This window comes from Tinamus guttatus, unplaced genomic scaffold, assembly GCF_059628265.1.
Source record: "Tinamus guttatus ecotype Peru unplaced genomic scaffold, ASM5962826v1 Tinamus_guttatus_pri_ptg000150l, whole genome shotgun sequence".
NCBI classification, from domain to species: domain Eukaryota; kingdom Metazoa; phylum Chordata; class Aves; order Tinamiformes; family Tinamidae; genus Tinamus; species Tinamus guttatus.
In genome coordinates, this window is record NW_028288684.1 from 1838715 (window position 1) to 1861815 (window position 23101).

The 23101-nt window shown below is 36.4% G+C and overlaps 1 protein-coding gene across 1 annotated transcript in view; it reads right to left on the minus strand.

The window, feature by feature from the left end:
* Window positions 1-23101, minus strand: part of COG6 (component of oligomeric golgi complex 6) — a 55021-nt gene that overhangs the window by 18823 nt on the left and 13097 nt on the right. The window contains exons 5-13 of the mRNA XM_088522251.1: window positions 19498-19609; window positions 16987-17069; window positions 16685-16755; window positions 15450-15543; window positions 11878-12006; window positions 11675-11766; window positions 5890-5954; window positions 3424-3515; window positions 2496-2613 (exon numbers count right to left, since the gene is read on the minus strand). Coding sequence (XP_088378377.1) covers window positions 2496-2613; window positions 3424-3515; window positions 5890-5954; window positions 11675-11766; window positions 11878-12006; window positions 15450-15543; window positions 16685-16755; window positions 16987-17069; window positions 19498-19609 — 856 coding nt within the window. The remainder of the gene's footprint in view (window positions 1-2495; window positions 2614-3423; window positions 3516-5889; window positions 5955-11674; window positions 11767-11877; window positions 12007-15449; window positions 15544-16684; window positions 16756-16986; window positions 17070-19497; window positions 19610-23101) is intronic.

The window sequence follows — 23101 nt, forward strand, 5'->3', positions numbered from 1 at the left end:
CATTGCTTAATAAAGAAATAAGAAAGCAGATAAACTGGTTACTTGTATTTTAATATACCTTAAATACACAAATTTAATTTTTGTTATAAAGATGTTATATTTATTATATCTTTATGTTTCTCAGAATATCATACAGTCTATGGCACTGTATTTTTTGAAGTAAAATTAACTTTAGACATGAGAATACAAGACATTATCTCTCAATTTAGTAGTCTACTCACAAAAAGAAAAATGAGATGCTTCAAAGGACTGTCTAAAACTGTTGCAAGAATTACTCATCAGCAGAGTAAAATTCCTTCTCACCCATAGAGTTACCTAATGGTTAACTTCAGAAGCATACAGATTAATAAATGTGGATGCCTTCATTACTCACACATCTAATCCTCTTCTCAGTCTCAAAAGTCTATAAGCTTTTGACCTCAATTATATCCTGCAGAAAGATCTTTGCAGGGCATATATGTAATGTAAAATAATACTCTTGTCAGCGTTTCAAATTTAATTTATAAAATGTGCTTACGAGGAATAACAACAGTATGCTCTTTGTACGTTACCTGATATGCTTGGTATTCCACTCATTATTCTGAATACCTTTTAGCAAAGTGTCATTGCAGGTGGCTTTGCAATCACCACCTTTCTTTAAGGTCAGCAAAACCCAATTCGACTCCTTTAAAAAGCAATGGCAGCACCTCCACACCCAGCTACAACCAGGCTCAGGACTGAGGCAGGCAGGACGGTGAAAATGGATTACGAGACCTCCCCATAGCGAGGACACAAAGAACACACACTATTCACTGGGGGACCACAACTGTTTGATCATTCCTTCTCTTTATTAATTCTAATCTCACCTCCAAGCTGAACAAAGGTAAACGTTTGGAGTTATATGAGTAGAAAAATTATGCTGGATCCTGTCTGAGTAAAGACGCAAGGCAGAGAAGGAAGAATGCAGTATAAAACATGCAAGAAGATACTAACACAGTTTGAATAAGCACAGAAAAAAAGACACAGAGAGCTTTTGGATACAGAGCTGACTTAGAGCTGTAAGACAAGTAACTTCCTTGTGAAGCACTTTTTCATACCATTTTTTTGTAAGTAAAGATTAGTCATGTATTTTTGATAAGGTCCATCACTGATTTTTCTTCATAAATAAACAAAATAATAATAATAAAAATAAAGTACACAAACAAGACAGTTTAGGTATTAGAGGGAAAATGTTTTTAAGAATTAATATGTAGGCAACATACACCCACAAGAGCCGTAAGCTGTACTGGTTTATTTTTGAAAAAATCATATAATGCCTTCACTGTAGATTTTATAAACTCAGCATTAGCAGCAGAACACTGCTTTCAAATGGCAACACCCCACGAGTACAAACCAAAGGCACTAAGTGGACTTTATCATTAGGGATTGTAAGTGGCAGCAATCAAATGAGTCACCTAATAAGGGTCATAAAACCATTGAAAGAAGTCACTGGAATATATAGGAATGGAAGCAGAGGAAGAATAACTGTTCCTTTGAGGAAGTCTTCAGCCACTCTAGAAAGACAGGAAAATAGGATCAGAGTAAAACTGTAGAGAATGAAAGCAAGCATCTCAGGATCACAGAACACCAGCACTCACTCTGAGTACCAGACTCAGAAAGACATATTGAATGGTGAGAGAAATACAGAGTTTTCCATGCAGAAAAGTTTCTGCAGAACTTCATGTTTTTTTCTTGTAGGTAAAGTACAAATGATTTAGAAATTCATTTGCAAAACTTTTTTTTTGTTTTACTTTCACACAATGTTCTTAAACTGGAAAAAATAAAACAAACAAACAATATTGTGTAAGGCCTCTTGGTGAACTCAAGTTGTGCAGTAACCTGGAATAAAGAAAGCCACCTCCTCCTGGTTTAAGGACTTAGCCTACTCTTCATACCTCAGAATAGGATGCTGGATGGAAAAACTGACCTCTAAGAAATGGAAAGGGACTTTATAGCCTAACAGTCTGCTGAACAGCAATGTTTTGTGTGGGAAAATGCATAAAAACTAGAAAAGCAAAAATTCTGTTCTTATACAGTTTCCCACATTGGGATATACTTCATAACTCCAAGAAAGGAATTATGTACCTGAGTAATTAACTATAGATCTGCTGCTGCATTAACATAGACCATCTAGTCCAATCAACTGGCTATACTATACTAAGTGCTGCACTAAGGGATTTTTTGTTTGTTTGGGATAGAGATTATAAAAATTTATTACCCTGCTGGCCTGTAAACATATACTGCTTATGAAAGTATTTTTAGCCATATGTGGTAGCAAAGAATTTTCACATGAATAAAATATACAAGGAAATTTTCTGTGTAGTTCCATAATATCTATAGAAACAATGAAATGTCAATTTTAGGAAAAATAAAAGTGCAAAACAGTTTTGCATTTAATAATGTAATAATCTTGCAAGTCAAAGAAAAATAAAAGTATCTGTTTTGAAATATGAAAGCTGCATGATTTTGAAACAAACCTTGTCCATTAGTTTACTTGCATGAAGACTCAGACTGTTAAAGAATATCTTCTTGCTCAGCAAATGCATTTCTTCAATTGTTGTTAGCAGTGTGGCTGCATTGTTTCCTACAATACCACTGAAATCAAAATTAAGACTATTTCATTAATATAGAGCCACAGGACAGAGTCAGATACTTTAGACAGAGTTTCAAATACAATTTGTTCAAAATTGAAAATGTACAACATCATCATATGGAACCGTTCTCCATAGTGGTCCTCAGAGAGATTAATTCATAATTAAGATGACAGAGAGAACAAACATTATCAACTATGTCACAAAACAACTAGATATTACTTTTAAGTACAGTCTATCTAGAGCTTAAAACAAACTTTTTGATATAATATATAACTTTCAAATATTTAGTGTTTTTTCTGTTGTTCCTCTGTACCTCTACTTTTGCTATAGTAAATTTAGATTATTTAAACAAAAGAGCTGATAAATTTATTCTATCTTACTGTCCTCTAGAGACACGCACCTCCTAGTGATATCAGGCATTTCCATAAACACAAGAATTTATGCTTTATTATTCCTATTGTATTTAGCACCAATACTTCATAAACCTTAAACCACATGACAAGGTTATTCACTTTTCTTGGATCTACCTTGTCTAAAGGAAAAGTGATTCTAAGCTTCAAATAATGACAGGTAAATAAAAAATTGTTTTCTGTGGCCACTTCATGTTATATTCCAGAGTAGAGGTCATATGAATTAAGGAATGTCAACTGAAAAATGATATCTGCTTAATATCATGCACACTTCTCCTGGATTCTATATTACAGAGCATAAACTAAAGCAATAAAGAAGCGTTTTAAACTGTATTAGTCTTTATATCTATTAGTAAAAAAAAAAAAAAGACCTCCTTAACATATTTTTAAATTTGGCATACCTGATTGTATGGTGGTAGAACTTGAGAAGATTAGAAATCTTGTACAGTAAAACTGCTCCTGGTTCAGCAACAATCACCTGCTCAATCCTAACCTGCAGAATGAATGAATGAATGAATAAATAAATAAATAAAACCTTCAGGTCATACATTCTAAAAGCCAACCTCTATGATTTTATACAAGGTTGATATGTGAGAAATAAATTTAAGCAGAAATAAATTTATCAGTTCACAATGTCCAGCCAAATTGCAACATTCTTCTGAACCAGATCTTTTTGCTGCCAAGCACCCAAACAAAAACAAGCAGGCGTATTAAAAAAATAATAATAAACCACATCTCCCTACAAGTTTTTGTTGCAACTTATTATGGAAAATTTCAAAATAATGAGATCATTTAATGGATTAACATCAGCACACACGGGACTCCTCCCCATCACTGGACAGCTGGAATAGCTGCAAAATCCCTGAACTACAGCAGTTGATCATTAGTATCATGCAACAATCCAGGACATCCCAAGTAGCAAGTATTTGGTCCAACAGACACAGCTTCCCCTGGTTTAGTCTCTTCTTTTCTCAAGGGAGCTGTTACTTAACTGCTACTAGTTTGTAAGTAGATATATACATAATTAAGTTGTAGCTACACTGACCACGTAGCTCAGCCAGGAGATGCTGGATACGCAGACCAAAACAACACTGACTTTCTCTGTATTTGGACAGCTGATGTGTTGTCTCCTGGGTAAGTGCAGTCTCAACCAACACATAAAAGGCTGCCCCAAGGTCAGTCACTGGGCACTCCTGAAGCAGGGGGAGCCCCTGACTTATTCCTGCACTATTCCTGCACCGGCCCGTGTGTGAAAGGGCAACACACGGAGCACCAGCCATGGGCTCCTGTCCCCCGTCACTCATCCACTGTCAGTGGAGCACAAGCCGCAGCGGTGCCTTTGCGCCATGGCCTGCGGCAGAGTTAAACTAGGATTATGCTCCCTCAGTCATCTCCCACTTTAACTAGCTTGGAAATGCAGAGCAATTTCTGGCTTTTATTTGCAAAGCTCAATGCACAAAGCCAATTTCAACATTTGTGTGAACTTTGTTCTTCAACACACACATACATATGTACAGAGAGGTACGCACACAAACACCTACATATCCAGTGCTGCAAAGCAGGGCTTCTGGGCAGAGATACTACATATTGTCTGTGCATAACAAGAAAGGAGAAGGAAGGTAGGGAAAAGGGGGGGAAACTAAAATATTTACCAAAAAAGGAGCAATAATGAAAAAGAAAGAGAGTAATTAAGAAATGGAAACTAGCAAAATGAGCAGAAGGTGAGTATCAAGCTAAATTGAAAGTGATGGATTCACAATTATCAGGAGAAGATTCAATAAAAAAGTAACATATCATGGTGCCATATGATTACAACAAAATGTATTTTTTCCTAAACTTAATATACGTATTCTTCTTTTCTCATACTATAAATCAGTTAACTTCTTACAGTTTAAAGTTGACTTGCCTTATTCTAGATGCCATTAAATGCTTAATTACAAAAGATCATCCCATATAAATCCACTGACTATATTCAAAGGACATCCACATTTTGAATGGAATGTACATTCCTGATGCCCTTAACTCTTACAGAATATAGAACTAGAAAAGACAGAGAAAGGCTACAAAATTATCAAAGTTTTTAAGAACTGCTTCTGTATTAGCAGTGACTAAACTGACTAGGACTCTAGAAACAAGACAGTTGAGAAGGAATGTGACAGAAATGCAGCAAATCAGCGTGGCATAAAGGAGTAGGAAACAATTTTTCATGGTCTTTTTCAATACAGGAACTGGGTTTATTAAATGAAACCAAAACAAAAAGAAATGGACTTTTCCAGATGGTGAATAATTGAAGCATGGACTACCCTCCGCAGGTTATGTTGTATATACAAACAGTTTAGAGCAAGATGACCTATTCATGGGAGAAAAATCCAAAGAGGTCTATTAAACACAAAGGCAGGAGCTACGGCTCAGTAAGTCCTCAGCAAGGCTGCAGAGAGGCTGGGAGCCCATTCTGCACCTGTACTGTGTCCCATCGGCACAACCTGCACGCTCGTCCCCGCGCCTCTGCTAACGGGCACGGGCCAAGCCAGGGCACCAGCTCCCATCGATGCTTCACTGGACTCGCTCTAGCAGGTCCCATGTTCTTAGCCCAAAGCTAAATTTTTGCACATAAGCACTTACGGACTTTTCCTAAAGTAACAAAACAAAACCAAGATACAGATTTCATAATGTAAAGAGTAGCCTCATACTACATGGCTGATTATAATGAAATATCCAAGAACTAAAAAAATCTTTAGAGTTCTATGGTTCTCAGAAGTGAGAATCTAACAACAAAAATACGTTTCAGAGACAGGGGCATGGGTTCTGTAAAAACAGCACAGAGCTAGTTTTATATTTAGAGTGATCAGAAAAACAAAATACTTCACCTTCAGGGGTCTGCAGACACCTTCTGTGATATGCCCAACTACTTCTTGAATATTTTCTTCCACGCCTACAGTTAATGCAAACATATGTTAAGATAACACAGATTAATTTGATTCTCTCCATCAGTATAAAGCAAAAACAAGTGTACAAGCGATTCCTCCATAAAAAGCACTAGGGACTGCAAGATCTTTTCTCTGCAAGAGCCTGACTGGTTTATATCTCTGCTGAACTTCAAATCTAGCCATTAATAAATAGTTGCATGACAAAACAGGGTCCTGGAGAATCATTACCTGATGCTATGCAATAACCTCCTATCATAACAGAGCCTGGGGATTGGAGGGAGAAGGAGCAAGGGGAAGAATAAACAATCTAGCAAGAAACTGTCATAGTGAGGCTCAATATTAGCACTTCAGGAAAATAAATAGAAAAAAAAACCACTAAGAAGCTCAAGGAACAACACTATCTACCACTGTGACAGGGTAAACTGCAAATACATGTGCCTGGCAATTTTAGACACTGCTGTACCTAAGGCATTGTTATGAATTAAACCACATGGGCACTTCCACTGCAGTATACTACAGCGCTGGCAAATGCTCCTTCCCCAGCAGCAGCTGAACCTCGGCGTTCACAGAACCACATACACAAAAGAGAATATTGCCTGTCTTGTCATGAAACACAAATGAATCGTCGCATGGCAACCGCTACTGCCATCAATCAATCAAAGTGAAAGCAACAGATCTTCGAGCTCTCACTTCAGCGGTGACTCAGAATAGATTTACGGAGACAGCAATGCTTTAATTCTAATTTAAAACACGCCAACAAGAGTTCATCTTCAGATAGGACCCATGCGATGAACAGTAAACAAATTGATGGAGATGTGATAAAAATCAGGCGACCTCAAGCTATATTTTGCAGCTCTTATTTCACACTAAGAGATCACTTCTGAGAGTAAAAATTATAAACAAAGATGAGATACATGTGATATGTCCCTCTTCCACTAAGATATGTGAAAAACTACTTCAAAATACATTCTGTGTGGTTGTCTTCTCTAAGAAATTCAGCATCTTAAATCAGTATGCTAATAAATTATATAAAATAATAAAAATTAAATTATAAATATAAATTATATTTACATATTTAAGTATTCATATCAAGAAGGAAAGCAAGATCACAAAACAGAAGATTCTTGACCTGTAATGCTTTGCTCCCAAATACACCCTAACAATATACACTCCTTTTAGCAGAATTTACATTTCAGTCTATTAGGAGCACTCATGTTTTTATTGTTCATCAGTATAGTAACTACCTGGCACATACATGGAATAGTGCATCAAGATCAGATTGACTAAAAAAATGTTAGTTATCAAACTTTTAGCTGCAAAGACATACAAATACAAACACCAATGCACACAGAATTACCATCTTGGTAATACACCTCATGCATACGCCTTCACATAAACTTCAACATCCAACTAGGATATTTAGTTTCAGCAAACAATAAAAGGAAATCTTCCAGCACAACTGGTTATGTAACTGTTGCAATATTAGTACATCATACTGATATAAGAGAATTAAGGATTAAACAATTTTTAGAGATTCAAAAATCAATTTTTGAAAGCAGTTTTATTAGCTGAAGATATGTTTTTGGCTGCCTCCTGTATAATATTTCATTTCTCTGTAAGAGAGATAGCTTGTACTTTATTTTGGTTTCTACTTTCTGGCTGGGTTCCTACAGCTGCAAGGAAAATGGGTTTCTACTGCTTCTTTTAAATAGAATGTTTGCAATTCTCCCTTCCTTTCAAGCACAAGTCCTCTATAAAATGGGAAGGTTCCTGCTTACAGAATGCCTAAGCTGCAAAGAAGAAAGAGATGCCTTTCCCCTGGCCAATACAATACAAAACAGTACATATTCTATTGAATGCAGTTTCACTGCTCAAAATTTTAATGGCATTTTTGATTAAATTATTTTTTAGAAGTTGCCACTTGCAAGGTTACAACTTTTAAAACTTTTAAGACATTAGTCTTGAATATTTAGTTAGAGACTATTTAGTTCATTCTCATTAAAGTCAAAATAGGGACATTCCTCCATAAACGTGTCCTTTGCACAATTCTTCTTTCACTGGGACCAAATCTAAGAGAATAAGGAAGTTTTTATGCAGAAATTTTGTTGTCTCCCCAGTACTTATACCACATTTAGCTTACAGGAGGATTTAAGCAGAAACTTGAACTTGGCACTTGAATTAAAACATAAAAGCAGCTTCATCTGCAAAGGGCTATTTAAACAGAAAGTTAGAATATTTCACTGACCCACGATAGGGAAAGACTCATTGAACCTAAACCTTACACTGCACCCCACCTTTCCCAATTTGGTGTCTAGTTTATACTAGTTGTTTAGGCTCCCTCTATTGGGAATAAAAGGAAAAAACAAACAAACAAACAAAAAAAAGTAGCGATGAAAGTCTCCAAAATATTTACACTAGATGTTTATCTTTGTGGTAAATGCCATGGTGTTCTGGAGAGGTTCTAGGAGACTGGAAGAAATGTCACTGCCAACCTTCAGGAAGGGCAAGGAGGAAGATCTGGAGCACTGTGTCTACCAGCCTCAGGCAAGGAGGAAGATCTGGAGCACTGTGTCTACCAGCCTCACTTTGATCCCTGGGAAGCGGAAGAGGAAACTAATCCTGGATCCTTTCAGATACATGGAAAACAAGAAGGTGATCAGGACCAGTCAGTCAAAGCAGAAAATTGAACTTAACCAACCTGACAGCCTTCTACAAGGAGATGGCTGGCTTGGTGGATAAAGGAAGAGCAGTGGCCGTTGTTAGTTTGTAGATGACCTGAAATTGGGAGGGGGGACTGTTAAACCAGTGGCCCTCCTGCCATTCAGAGGGACCATGACAAGCTGGAGAAATGGCCAGAGAAGCATCTCATGAAGTTCAACAAACCAAAGTGCCAAGTCTGGACCTTGGGAGACTCATGCATCAGTGCAAGCTGGGAGCTGAGCAGCTGCAGAGTAGCTTTGAAGTAAAGCACCTGTGGGTTCTCCTGGACAAGCTGAACATGAGCCAGCAATTTGTCCTTGCAGCAAAGGTGACCAACAACATACTGTGCTGCTTTAGGAAGAGCATTGCCAGCACGTAGAGGGAAGTGATCCTTCCCCTCAGCACTGGTGAGACATCTGGCCCCATGGCGTCTCCCATGCTGAGCTCCCCAGTGCTACAGAGCCATGGGGCTACTGGAACAAGTCCAGCAAAGGGCCACTATGATTCAGGGACTGGAAAATCTTTCATAAGAGGAGAGGCTGAGCAATCTGTCCAGTCTGGAAAACAAAGCTCAGTGGCATTTTATTAATGTATATAAAGATGCAATGGGGTGGTGGTGTCATGCAATATACTCTTCTCAGTGGTACCCAGTGACACAACACAGAGGTAATGGGCACAAACTGAAACCCAGGAAAAGTTCAAACTACATTTGAACCTAAGAAAACACTTTCTTTTTTCCCTGTAAGGGCGGTTGAACATTGGAGCAGTTTTCCCAGAGAGGCTGCAGATTCTCCATCCTTGCACATATTCAAAACTCAGTTGCACATGGTCTTGGGCAACCTGCTCTAGCTGCCCCAGCTTGAGCAAAGCGTTTGTACCAGGTAATCTGGAGACATTTCTTCCAAACTCATCTTTTTTGTGTGTGATTATGTGACCTAAGGATTTGCACTCTGCAGGTAATGAAACTCTCTTTTCTATAATCACAAACAAGATGCCCCCTTTTTAAATGGCTAAGTGAATGTAACTTAATCCTTGCTACAGCCCATGCAATCAGGTACCTGAAGACTGTACTATCAGGGAATTCAACTCAATCTCTCAGTACTGTAGATGGTGTATAACTGATTAGCAAGTGCCAACTCTGGATCCATATTTATATGAAGTATATAATCTCAAGATACTTCATATGACTGCATTTTGCACTAATGGGTTTTTATTAAACTCAGTTGTATCCCATCAAGTATTGCTTCCCCTTACAGATCTTAACCTATAACCATCCCTGTCATCAAAAAATTTTCCCAAGGATCCAGAGGACCAGTTAACACAGTAACTTCCAGGCTTTGTGCTCCCAGTATGAAGCTAAGAATCCCTAATCGTCTTATTCTGTTTACATTTCTAGAGAAGTGCATTAACAGTGATGGCAAACCCACTCCTGATCAAGCTTGGGAGGACAGATGTTGCTTCACTCAGAAATGCTAGTTTGCTTGTTTATTATGTGGAGAAAAAAAAAAGTTTTTGCCTGGTGGTATTTTCAGGAAACTTTTCTCTCAAACATGTTTCTTCTCTATATTCCCAAGGAGTTTATTCTGATTAATGCTTGAAATGCTCTGAATATATCTTAGTTATTGTAACATCTCAGCCTGCTATCCTGCCAGAAGGCCAGAGAATTTAATAGCTAGATAAAACACCTCACAAAGAGGTGGGAGAGTTTCAGAAGAGAATGCAAGACCTGCCAGGAACAGCACCAGCGCCAACAGCAGAACTAGATACAGTAACGTCCCGTGTGTGTCCAGCTTTCCCTCAAACACTGTCTGCAGTTACAGCAGAAGATTCAGCTCTTCATGCATAGAATCATCACATGTTTTTCTCTCTCAAACAGCCATCATGAGTCCTGCTTTCCTATCTCCAAAAAACATTCAGTAAATAAATTCACTTTTACAGAATTCTGTAACTATAGTAAAAAACCTCATCCTGTAGGAGGATTTAAAGATAGAAGTAATCATCTTTTTTTCTGTATGCAAATAACAAGCACATGAAATATATATAGTAAGGCACTCTATCACTGAATAAACTTTATAGAATTCTCAAGTTTTGTTTTGGCTTGATTTGTAATGGTTCCTACTTTAAGCAGCTTCTTGCACACATGCTGTTAATTAGGAAAGCTACTTATAGCAGTAAGGAAAACACGACTGCCTATTAACTTTAAATCCCTGAGCACCACTCAAAGACTTACAGTCTGAAGAACTCTTCATACTCACTCCAAGAACTTGCATTTGATCTCTATTTGTTACAACTGAGTATACATGCTCAACTGATAAACAACTCTTGGCTGCAGCTATGGAGACTGATCGCACCGCAGCTTCTACAGAATAAAGTACTTGAAAGTACAGGTCTAAAGTACTTCAAAAAGCGCAAATAGGCCGAAGAATAAAAATCTGTGCACTCTTAATGAAACGCAATGTCAATATTATAAAGCTTCATAGATCAATGACAGGCACTCTGGTGTCCAGGAACTTATAGCAATATGTTACATGACAAAAGGAAATTGAATTTTACTTACAGGACAGGAGGAGCAGACAATTATTATTAAAAATAAAGCAAAGAAAAACACACCATGAAAAGCACACCTCTTACTAAATAAAGAAGCAAGGGATAACAGATATCCTTAACATGTCAATAAGCAACCACAGGACTACGTTTTCACAGACACATATATTCACATATATTATAAACACCCTTTTTGACTGGGATCACGACTCTGATCCACAGCATAAAAAGTTTCTTTCTAAATTTAGTGTAAACCTATTCTGAGCACAGTAAAATGAGAAGAGTGAATTGTGAAATACCCAACTTCATTGGGGGCTTTTTGCAAAATGCAAGGATCAGCTATTCTGAGGTTATCCACAGTATCACTTAAGGTCAAACTTACACAACCGAGGCATCGTCTAGGAAATTAATAACACCTTCTGCCTTATCCCTGACACATTTTCTATTACTTCTGAATATATGTTTTAAAATCTAGTAGTACCTTGAACAGTTACAAGCTTTAACATGGCTTCTAAATGTTCTTTTTCAGAAGCTGTAGCTTGATGCAACCAGGCCAGCATGTCTCCTACATACCTACATGAAATAAAAAAGTCCTATGTAAATCAGGGATTTACAGTGTGAGGCATTTAACCCACCAGTGAACAAAATACTTTTTTTTTTAATTAATTTTTATTATGACTGTACCTCAGAGGATCGTGGGAATGCATTTCAATAGGACGGGGTGTACCTCCTACACCTCCTCTAGTAAGAGCATCTATAAAACCACGAACTACTGCACTCCTCCTCGCTGTTCCAAATTCATCCAAAGTATACCTGGAATAGAAATATGAAAAGACAAACAAAGCAGTTCACATTATCACGTTTCACTAGTTCAGCTTCACAGTTATTTTAAGTAATCATTTTTAGAATTCAAACAAATTTGCACCAATGCTTCCGCTATGAAAAATTCCAAACCTCTGGATATTCTTGACTCTTCTGAACACATATTCAAGATGATCGTTTCTTCACCCTCTCAGCCCCTTCGCCACACAGAAATGAATGAAAATAACCAGGGCACCACTCTAGGCCACCGGATGGTTAGTGGTGACAGAGTTATTTCCACTCGATAGTTGTTCAGTTATTTTAATTAGTGAGTCTCAGTTAGGTATTTAATGGATGGACAATCACAGGTCAAGAGTGCATCATCCCAATCAGCATCCCAGTAACAGAGGATGTGCCAGAACATACACACACGTGTTTGCAGAGGAGGCTACCTTCCTGTTGGGGCTTGAGCAAGTGAGAGAGAAAAAACTAACACTGCTAACTCTCAATTGTACCTATTTAGAAACAGAAGAATTTGAAAGCATCCAACCATTTCTATTTTTTTTAAAGAACAGAATTTAAGTATTTTGAACAAAACACATGAATTGCAAAGGAGAAAAAAAGAAACATCTGACAATATTTTTCCAATACAGTTGGTGAAATAGCAAAGATCAAGTGTGTCAAGTGTGGCATCGCTTACTAGTGACACCCAGGAACTGAATAAATGGAAAAATAAAATAACAAAATAACAACAACAACAAAGTATGCCACTCTGCTTGAAGGGAGTGCAGCATTCACAGCTAAACAGGTTCCAAGTCTACCTAAACAAGACTTCTCTTATCCTACAAATAGCCCAAGGGATCTTTCAGTTTTGCTCTTTATCTATATTACTATTTGAAAGAGGGAAAATAGCATATTTAAACAAAAGTTTCAGTGCTTTTCTATATTTTTCTCCAGAAACTTTATCTGGTAACTTAGAAACACCTGCATTTTTTAAAATGGTTAATATTAGACGTTCCGTAATAAAGCACTATTTCAAATATTACATGATTAGTAGAAAGAGCAATCTCAGATCCACTCACTACCAACAGTCCAAGAAGAGTAGATGCAGTGAAAAATCTCAGGTGTGTGTATAAACCAGGTAAGCTTTTTTCCCTCTCCTACAATAAATAACCATAACAGATCCCTAAAGATACAGCAGTAGGTCTCACTAGGCTTGAAAACCACAATTAATAATAATTTTGTTTCAATGAAAAAGCTACTCATTTTCTTTTTACTCTCAGGAGAACAGGGTATAACTATGACATAATCCTGCATGCACAGAATTCAGTAATAACTATTATTTTCACTAGAAACACATTATTAACCACTATGTTATTACGCAGGCATTATGGGGGAGGGAAAGAATATTTGCATTCTTTTCAGCCCTTCACCAATTGTTCGAATACCAATAAATTCATTGGCAGGGAGGTGGTGGAAAAAAATAAAATAAAATATAACGAGTGCTGGATGGCAGAGAAATACTCCTTTCAGTTATGACTCCGCATATTCTCTACAAAATAGTTTTTGATTTTTCTGTTAGGAACAGGAAGTAAAGACCAAACTGAAATATTTATTTCAGATGTCTAATGACTGAGGTGCTTGGAAGTCTGTCTATGGTGCAACGTTTCTGCCACCTTAAGGTTAAAAATATATAACCTGAAATCAGAAAACAAGAATTTGCAGTCATGTTTCTAAACGCTTGCCCTTCTCTATTTCACTCTTTTTCATCTTTATCAGATGCTGGGGCAGTAATCTGGAAGAAAATTTGGGTTTAGTTCAACACTGCAGGGCTTAACTGCAGAACAATAATTTCAAGCTAATTTCTTCTATGACAGTTTTTATATTTTTACCTCATCACTACTCATGTACAAAGGTGTATATATATATGTGTGTGTATATATATATATATATATATCTTTTTAATTTTGGAAGGAAATATAGATTCAAAATATTACAAAGCCTCAGTAACGCATTTTTATCAATACAAATGTAGCAAGCATGACAATCTAAGATAAGACATAAGGTTGCATCTTCTACAGTAATGTTACTTTTGCATTTCTGCAAAAAACTATGTCCTGTTGAGTTCAAATGTTGGAAGTATTAGTACTGTTGTCTGTGAAAACTATGTAGTAAGAAAAGGAAGCATCTCGCTAAGATTCACTGTAAATCAGCCAGCTATGCATTTTATATGGAAGATGATTTTTTGTCATAAACATTAAGAAAGCAAAACTATGTGAAATTTGAAATTAATTAAAATCTAACATGATATTTATTGCGGAAGACATACACCATACCTATAACAATCCTTATAAAATGTTGTGAACACAGCTGAGTGATCTCTGTAAAAGGGCCTTGAAGACAAAACACAATAAAGGACTCTGCCATGGCCCAGGGTACTAACCAATTTACAGCCCCAGTAAATAGCACATTAACACTATGAGCAACAGCTGGGGAGATCCTGTGAGATAACAGACACCCCTCAAATTAATAAATGCTGTCTAGGCATGCATATACGTGCACTCTCTCCCTTAATGGCAGAAAGCACTGCCATTTCCACCACACATTCCCCTCTATTTTTTAAGTTTACCAGTATCACCTAGCTCATCTTGCACCTGTGGTAGTATTAAAGACTAGTGTTTGAAAGACAGCCTAACACTCTGCTGCTCTGGATGCCTTTGGCTAAGAGAAATAGCTGAAAATTATGATGAATGATTGAGTAGCTGAAAAAGAAAAAAAAAAAAAGGCTCTTAAAGCACTAAGAAGTGAAATGTATTAGAATTAAGTGTAAAACTGTACTTCCTTGTAAGGTCACCACCACCAAAGACAGTTCTTATAGTGCCACCGTGTGGTTACTCTGCTCCTAGTAACGAGCATTTAATTCAGGTTAAACAATCCCTTCAGCAACCCCTAAACAAGAATCATACAGCACTATGTAATACATACATAGATACCCCTACACTTTGGAGGCACGCCAAGTGGAGCAGATTGGTTTTAACATAATATTTCCCAACTCATAATAGAAGACATTATTACAGCTAGAAGCACTTGAGTGAATCTAATTGGCCTTTAGCAAATTTTTAATTTGGGGATTTAAATTAGACAATCACATGCTTTGAACAGCATTTTTTTACTTTCAGGAAAATCCTACAAGGACAGCAGCCCACATACTGAGTTCCTTTGGATTAAAATAAAAACAGTCTGACATTTTACTTTAATTAGAAAACAGTAAGTTGGAAAAAAAAATATTGTACCATAATTATCTAATAAAGACTTCCGAAATATAGAGAAGTTGAAATACAATTTTTCTTTAATCTGATGCAATACCCACCATCCTTTTCCCTGTAGTTCATAGCATTTTGCAAGTGTTATAAGGCAAAAACACTCATTTCTGTTAACCATGAATATTTACTTACTTATATAGGACAGGCCTATCTTGTAAGGCTTCCATAGCTTGAGCGAGAACTGGAGAAATGTCACATGATTCTTGTGTCAAAGTTCTGCACTCATCTGAAAAATACCAACATCAACAAAAATGCATTATTTACTCAGTAAAAAGGTAATGTAATATCCTATATACAAGGCTGTCAAACAAGAAAACAGGTCAAAAACTCATAGAACTTTCAGATTTTGAGTTGAAACCTGGAGAATATATTGCATGATCTTGTTTATTTTATTGTAATTCAATTTCCCCTCCTCATAAGCATTATTTTGCTATAAAAGAAATGGGCATCGCAAATCTCAGCGGTAATAAAAAAATAAAGAAAGCTTAATAACTGCTTTTGCCTACGTACAAATTGTTAAGTCGTTCAAGCATTTTACTAATAAAAAAGCAGCACGTATTATTTAAGCCAGCTATATACTTTTTTATTTAAGTGACATAGCTATATTTATAATACATTTTTAAGTTTGCATATTCCACACAAGGATGTGGAAATCAAATAAATGAAGTTGCAAAATTTAGCATAATATATGCTAAATTTTACTAAGACCAAACCACAACCATCATTTGAGTATTCAACGAAAAACTACTACCAATGTATTCTTCTATTCCACCACCTTTTTCATGTATCTTCCTGTCAACATTTCAGGAGAAGAGACAAGTGAAACAAAGCAAAAATTTTGCATTATCAAGTTGTTCCAAGAAACACTGATATCTGAAGTCAGAGTATGTGTGTGCAAAAATATTATATACTATAATTCAAGAGAACATCCTAAGAAGCCAAATCTAAAAGATAGGTTTAAACAAGGTTTAATCAAATTTAAAAGATAATAAACCACTCTTAAGATGGAGGTTTCTAGCAAATTAACAATAAAAGAGAACTTTCTTGCGACTTGCAAGAATATGAAATGCAATGAACTCCATTAGACTACTAAACTGTAGTCACTGACATCTGAAAACTGCAAATAAATTAACATAATTTTACAAAAAGTGGTGTTTATTAGCCAATGATTACAAGCTCACAATGAAGAGAATCTCCAAGTTAACAATTTGATCCAAAAAAGCTAGCATTTAGACAAGTTTTTCACTGAGATCCGAAGACTTGTTAATTAATCTTGGAAACGGTTCCTGCAGACTTGAAAGCATATCAAGGAGTTAAAGGAGTCACCACAATATTCATAAACATAGTAAAAATAATCTTAGTCCTACTTTGAGTCCATCTGTAAAGTCGTTCATAAGATGTCTCTTGCAGTAAAGCCATCTGTTCCATAATTTCCAAGCTAAAAGATGAAAAAAAACATTTTATTAGCAAATACTATTACAGGTAGTATTAGAAATTTAGAAATCTAACTAAAAGCACCACTTTTAAGAAAATTTCAAAATATGCTACTATTCTTTGCTTTGATGTGGAATACTCTTTATGATAATACGATGCAAGGAATGAGACCTTGCCGTAAATACTGCTTTTAACTAGTAAATGACTATCTTAAAGCTGTTTAAACAGCACTCACCCTGCCCTTTGCTGATTTGTCCGGAGGAGAATCTTGACATCATCGTGAATTTGCTTTACTCTTCCCAATGCCTTGAAAAAGTCCTACAAATAAATAAATAAATAAAGCAGTGTTTAAGAGCAGCAACTTCCATTCATATCCCTAAATTTCATATACCTCATTCCATTTCCACATTTTTATTCTTTTTGAGTCTGTGTTCCAAATGCTGCTTCTAAAATACAACTACACACACATTTTACTCTTCATCTTACCTTAACAGCATTAGTATGTTTTCTCTCCCTGTCATTGCTCCTTATTCTATATTTTTTACAGCAGTAGAAGTGTGTTTAACTTGGCTATATATAGTACCCATGCGATTTACTTTATTGTTTGCCTCTGAGGAGAGTGATTTTTAAGGGCATTACTGTATATTTCCTATCTTCTGTTCACTAAGATAAGCAACTGAGGAACAGCCTGATAAGCTATAATGCACAATTATTACAGGCCTTTTTTTTTTTTTTTTTTTTAAAAAAAAAAAACCCTTTCTTTCCTTTTAAAATGAGTTAAGTAACAATTCCAAAGTAGGGAGAGAAGGAAGGGAAGAGAGAATCAAGCTTTTGCAATTAGCTGAGGTTTCCATAATAATAATACATGAGCAGCAGCCTCTAGAAAACTCTGACATATTACCAAAAAGATAATGTTATTTTGGAGTGAATTAAAGCAAATGCACTAATATTATCAAATATGAGTCATTTTACAAAGACATTGTTCAAACATTACATATGAAAGTGGAGAATTCAGACAAAAGGGTTTGTTCCTGTGTGTGCTGGACACAGTTGATCCCAGAAAACTAAAGCGCCACTCTGGTTCCATTTACATAAAAGTATGTATTTTCTCTAAACGAGCTATTCTGTGGTTCTCAATTGCTTTAATCTGTAGCATTGCATCAACTGTGTTGAAGATAGGATATGTGAGTTGGATTTTCACATATTTATGATTAAAATCTTAATTCAGGAAAAAGAATCCCACAAACATAAGTCTGACTTTAATAGTATTTTAAGCAGACTATTTTATTGTATCAAGGAAAAATGCACACATTATTTTACTGAAGTCTGCCACTTTACTAGCACAACTATGATTATATCCTGGTTACTTCTGCACATTTTTATGTAGTCCAGAAGGGTCAATAGGACTAATCCTTGCTCTGCTGCAAGTCAAGCACTGAACAAATGGTTCAGTGTTACTGTCAGTCCCTATGAATGCTGCAACACAGAAAGAACAGGACAGAAAGGTTTCCTTCTGCCTTAGACTGGCAGAAGTCATTTAAGAGTGAAAAGGAAAAATCTTCTGTATCATGCAGCAACTTTGGAAAGCTGCCTCAAACAGAAAAGATAAAATATATCATGAAAAGAGCAGAATGTCCTTTCCCAGGCTTGTGATGGGCTTGCTTTAGATTGATTTTTTTTAAAGAGCTGAATAGATGACCTTGTAAGATACTGACCTGAACTCTATTTGCATTAAGTATACTTATCAGCTTGCAGGATCAATTCCCTTAGGGTAAAGAGGAAATGGAATATATAAATAATATGTAGAAATGCAAGATATGGCTCAGTCTAAAATAAAAACTCAGCTGGCCTTCAGATGAAGGTCTTAGAAGTAAAACATTTACAGGCTGTGTTTGCTTTATATATTTTGTGTGTGTGTGCTTTTCTATCTCAATGCTTCTTTCAGGGTAATAGCTGGCACAAAGCATACAGCAATTACTCAAATGCACAATCATTTAAAACATTCCAGTTATACTTTCACTAGCATTGTTTATGGATATCTATTCTGTTTCTTTAATAATGCTTAAACTGCAAACAGGATATCTGTGGAAATGAGATACCATGTCTCAGCAGGTAGGCTGAATTTAAGTGAACATTTCCATGCAGCTGCCACAATAAAAGCTATTAAATATACTCAATTCTCTCATTATTCTGTTTGCTTTTATTGCAGAACAATGTGCCTTCTTGCCTAAAACCATAATCATATTAAAAAACTTGTTTTGGAAGGTGGTTAAAAGTGAGTCAGCATTTAATATCTTCAACAACAACATAACAATGAGAAAAAGTCCCACTTTATATTATTTCAAGTTATGTTATATAAAATACTTATACGTATGTAAAATGTGCTCACATGGACAAAAACAGTGCTCCATATTCCTGCAAATTTTCATTCGATCTACTTGCTCTCAATGAAGTTTTAAAACATGTTAACCTAAATTTGAGATTCTATAAAGGCAGAAAACAGTAGGATGATATAAGAGCTCTCACTGTCCCTCAAACACGTTACTCAAGCTAGAATTTAATGTTGATATGCCTGTTACTTCAATCTTTCATCACACATTTCAAACTCATTAGAAATCCAACAATCTGTTAAAAATATAACACATAAAATGAAACTACACTCTGATAATAAGGTTTCATGTACAAATCAACTAGAGTGTTTCTGCATTTTAGTTCAGGGCAAAGCTTTTAATGTTCATTGAGTTACCTCAGTAATCGGCTCATCTTTCGTGCCTCGAAGGAGGCTCATTTCATCTGGTGTCAGCTGGAATTTTGCTATGAATGCATCTGCAACTTGCGCTTTCATTTCCAGTCTCTGACTGTTTAGAAAAAGAAGAAAAAAAAAGTGAAGGAGATATTAAGCTTTCTCTGTTTATTTCCAATCATTTTGCATATTCAGACTTTAGAAAATATAATTAGCATTAGAAATCACAACTATTTAATTCCAAAAGTACCTACTTGCCCCTGAACACTTAATTTGCATCTTTACATGTAATATTCTGTTAAGCTTTCACACAATAAAGTAGTAAAGGTAAGTTAATACATTTGAAAAAAATGCTTTTTGTTTAAATAAATATTCTCTTTGCATTTGTATCACAAGTTATCATGCATATACTTGGCACTCGTACAATATAATGCTTGCTAGTTAATTCCTTTCTAGTTCATTGAGGAAAGAATGTTTTTCAGCTTACATTTTGAGAGACAGCAAAAGGCCGAGATATTAGTTCAATCTACTTTTCTGTATAACAGATCCATTTTTGTTTAACATTATGCAGTTACGATACTAATTTACTACTTCATAATAATCAAAATATAAGGCTAATTTTCTTGTTGATTCCCCTCTCTCAAACAAACACTGCAAGCAAGCAATATGAAGACTATCAAGTGAGCAGTATCTTTTTTCACGCGTTTGGTCACACAACCACAAAATGATGCAAATGAACAGAGTTTTATTCCATGAAAAGGAAGGGACTGGACTGAAGGGACTGGAATTTGAGTAGCAACAGAAAAAATTGTTCAAACTGTGCTGTGGGCTCATAGTGTTCCAGGAAATAAGCACTTTTTCTAGAAATTGGGAAGGTACTAATTAAGTATTAGTAGAAGAACAATGTGTAATTACTTTAAGGCCATTTCAGCTTCCAGTGTAATCATTACAAGATAAATACACTGTTATTATGTGCAGGTTAAGACAGACGAGTACACCTATAACCCGGGCTGCGATAATTAAATTGTCTTGCAAGATCAAAGCTTGAAAAGTAAGCTTATATACTGCTTATTTATTTATTGCTTATTTACAGCAAACATGGAAAACAGACTTCCCTTATGCAGCTGTGGATGAGCTTCCCATTCTGAATTACTACAAACTTATAAGTTACTACAAATACAACGTTAATTCACTAAATTATGTAGTGGTTGTTCCCAGTCTTTCTTGTTGTGAGGAAATTTCAGCCTAAAATGTAACTCTAACGCTGAGCTGACCCAGGCTGGACTACTTTAAGCTGTTGCCTCCTGCGTGCATAAAGCCCCAGCTCCTCTCACAGTTCTTGTTCTTGTTCCATCTCTTGTTCTTGCAATTTCTGCAGTTTGTAAGAGCTCTCAATACCAGTCTATAGCCTTGCACCAAGTTGAAGCGCAAGTGCGGAGGGTCTGAGTATTCTGGACACACTAGTTTCTTTTCAGTCTGCTTTCTAGATTTGTTAACAGTTAAGGTTGCAGACTTTTCAAAGCAAAATACAAAAATTCACAAAACAAACCCACCAATTTCCCAAGTGAAGGAAAATTGGGTCTGTTATTCTCACACAAGTGTCCTCACACCCACGGGCTTTTTGTTTATGTTTTCAGACACCTCCCTGACGAAACCCTCTTCTTCTGCAAGTCCCCACTCTACTTGGTCTTCAGATTCAATGCTTCAAACTGAGATATCACCAAATTAACAGTCTCACGGCGCAAACAAAATAACTGCCTCAAGGTGGCAGCAGCGCTTTGCCTGTCTTCCCCAAAGAGACATTTTGAGGTTGTTCTTGAGAGAAGCATCTCTCCTGCAACGTAGGATCAGGCCTTTGACTTTTGATAAAGCCCTGTTGCTATTTTTTAACAGTACATATTTGATAAAGGTGGTCTTGCAGGAGACGAGCTTAAAGCTATTTTTGGGTGCTTTCTGCAAGAAAAAACACAGGATTTCAACATGCTCCTGAAATAGCATTTCAAAACCCGGGTTAGCTCTTGCTGCTGATTATGAGTGGTGCTGTGGACAAGAGAGAGATTCCACTGCCCAGCAAGTGGCAACAAAAACATAAGCAGGTGCTACGTACCCTTCACTTCTACCTGTGTCCTATACATGAGACCGCTACATTCACACAGATACTCATTCATATAGAAACATGATCCTCGGAGTTAAGCTAACAGCTATTTAACTAGAATTTAATCAATTTCATTGAAGTGCGAAAATGGATTAAAATATCACTCAAATTTGTTTTAATAATTTTGCTGCATGGTGTTATGCAAAAATACTGAACCCAGGCAGTAACAAAATCAAAAGCCAAAACCTGGGTAGACATTTGGTCACTTCGTGTCCCACTGCAACCATTTCTAGACTGTGCCCTGGGCACGCATAGGACAGCAGGGGGAAGGTTGATGTTGTGTTGCTATCCCCAAGACCTTTTTTTTTCCTGTTACAAAAGTCATCCCTGTATAAAAGAGCAAAACTAACAGATCATGGGAACACAGCACCAAGGCAAAGGGGGAAGTGTCGAGCGCGGACTGACTTCTGAGCTGGGAGGCGGGGGGGAAGCCCAACAAAGAGCAACTTCCCAGTTCTAATCGTCACCAGGGAGACTGAATTCTTGTGCACGAGAACTCAAAGGACTGGGAAAACTATGCACTTCATGCACATTTCCCTTGAACCACATTCAAATGAGCACTATTTGTTAGGATTATCACCTCGACAGCTCAAAAAAATGGATGGAGAAGAGAGAGACTTTTCCAAGGTTTAATTCTGTATTTTCACGAAGGATATCACAGAAATCTGCTACTTTCCTTCACCTGGGAAGAGCCATAGCAGCACATTACTTTCACTTCACAGTGGTAAAGATTTGTCACATCTTTATAATCTCAGAAGTTAGAGTATTTCTAACTCAAGGAAACAAGAGCTATCTTTAACAGACACATGCCAACACTATTCACTAGGTGAACAATTTTCATTTCACTAGGCTTTTCATGGAGTTCAAATTTACAGGATAATATAAGAAAAGACTTATGCACAAGGATTAGGAAACTTCATTACTGCATTCCTAAAAATTAGTATCAGCTGCAAATATAAAAATGCTTTTGGAAACACTAAGAACAAGTGTTTTAATGTGTCATTTTGTCTGTCAAATGCATAAATTTATTAAAAGAGAACAGAAATATTATGAGGAGATATTCAGTGATTAATACACCATAGAATACAATTAAGAAGATTCCTGCTCTCCCTCTTGCCCCCCACCAAAAACAACAACAACAAAAATAAAAACAATAAGAAGACACAGAAAAATCCCAGTGAATTGCCTAACATATCCTCAGGATATTGAGAAATAGCAGTTCTTTTTAAGAGGTATAACATTTCTGGTGAGATCTCATCCAGAAAACAGACTGCAAACTCAACACCCTGTGTCAGGGACAACGGACTTGCATTACAGCAGGGCTAGCAGGATGCTTGTGTGAATGGAGAATCTATTCCAGGACAGCAGACTAAGGACTGCACTTCATAATCTTCAGTAGAAAGCTCAGAGCAAACACAATTACTCTCTATTGCTTAGAGGGGAATAACATCC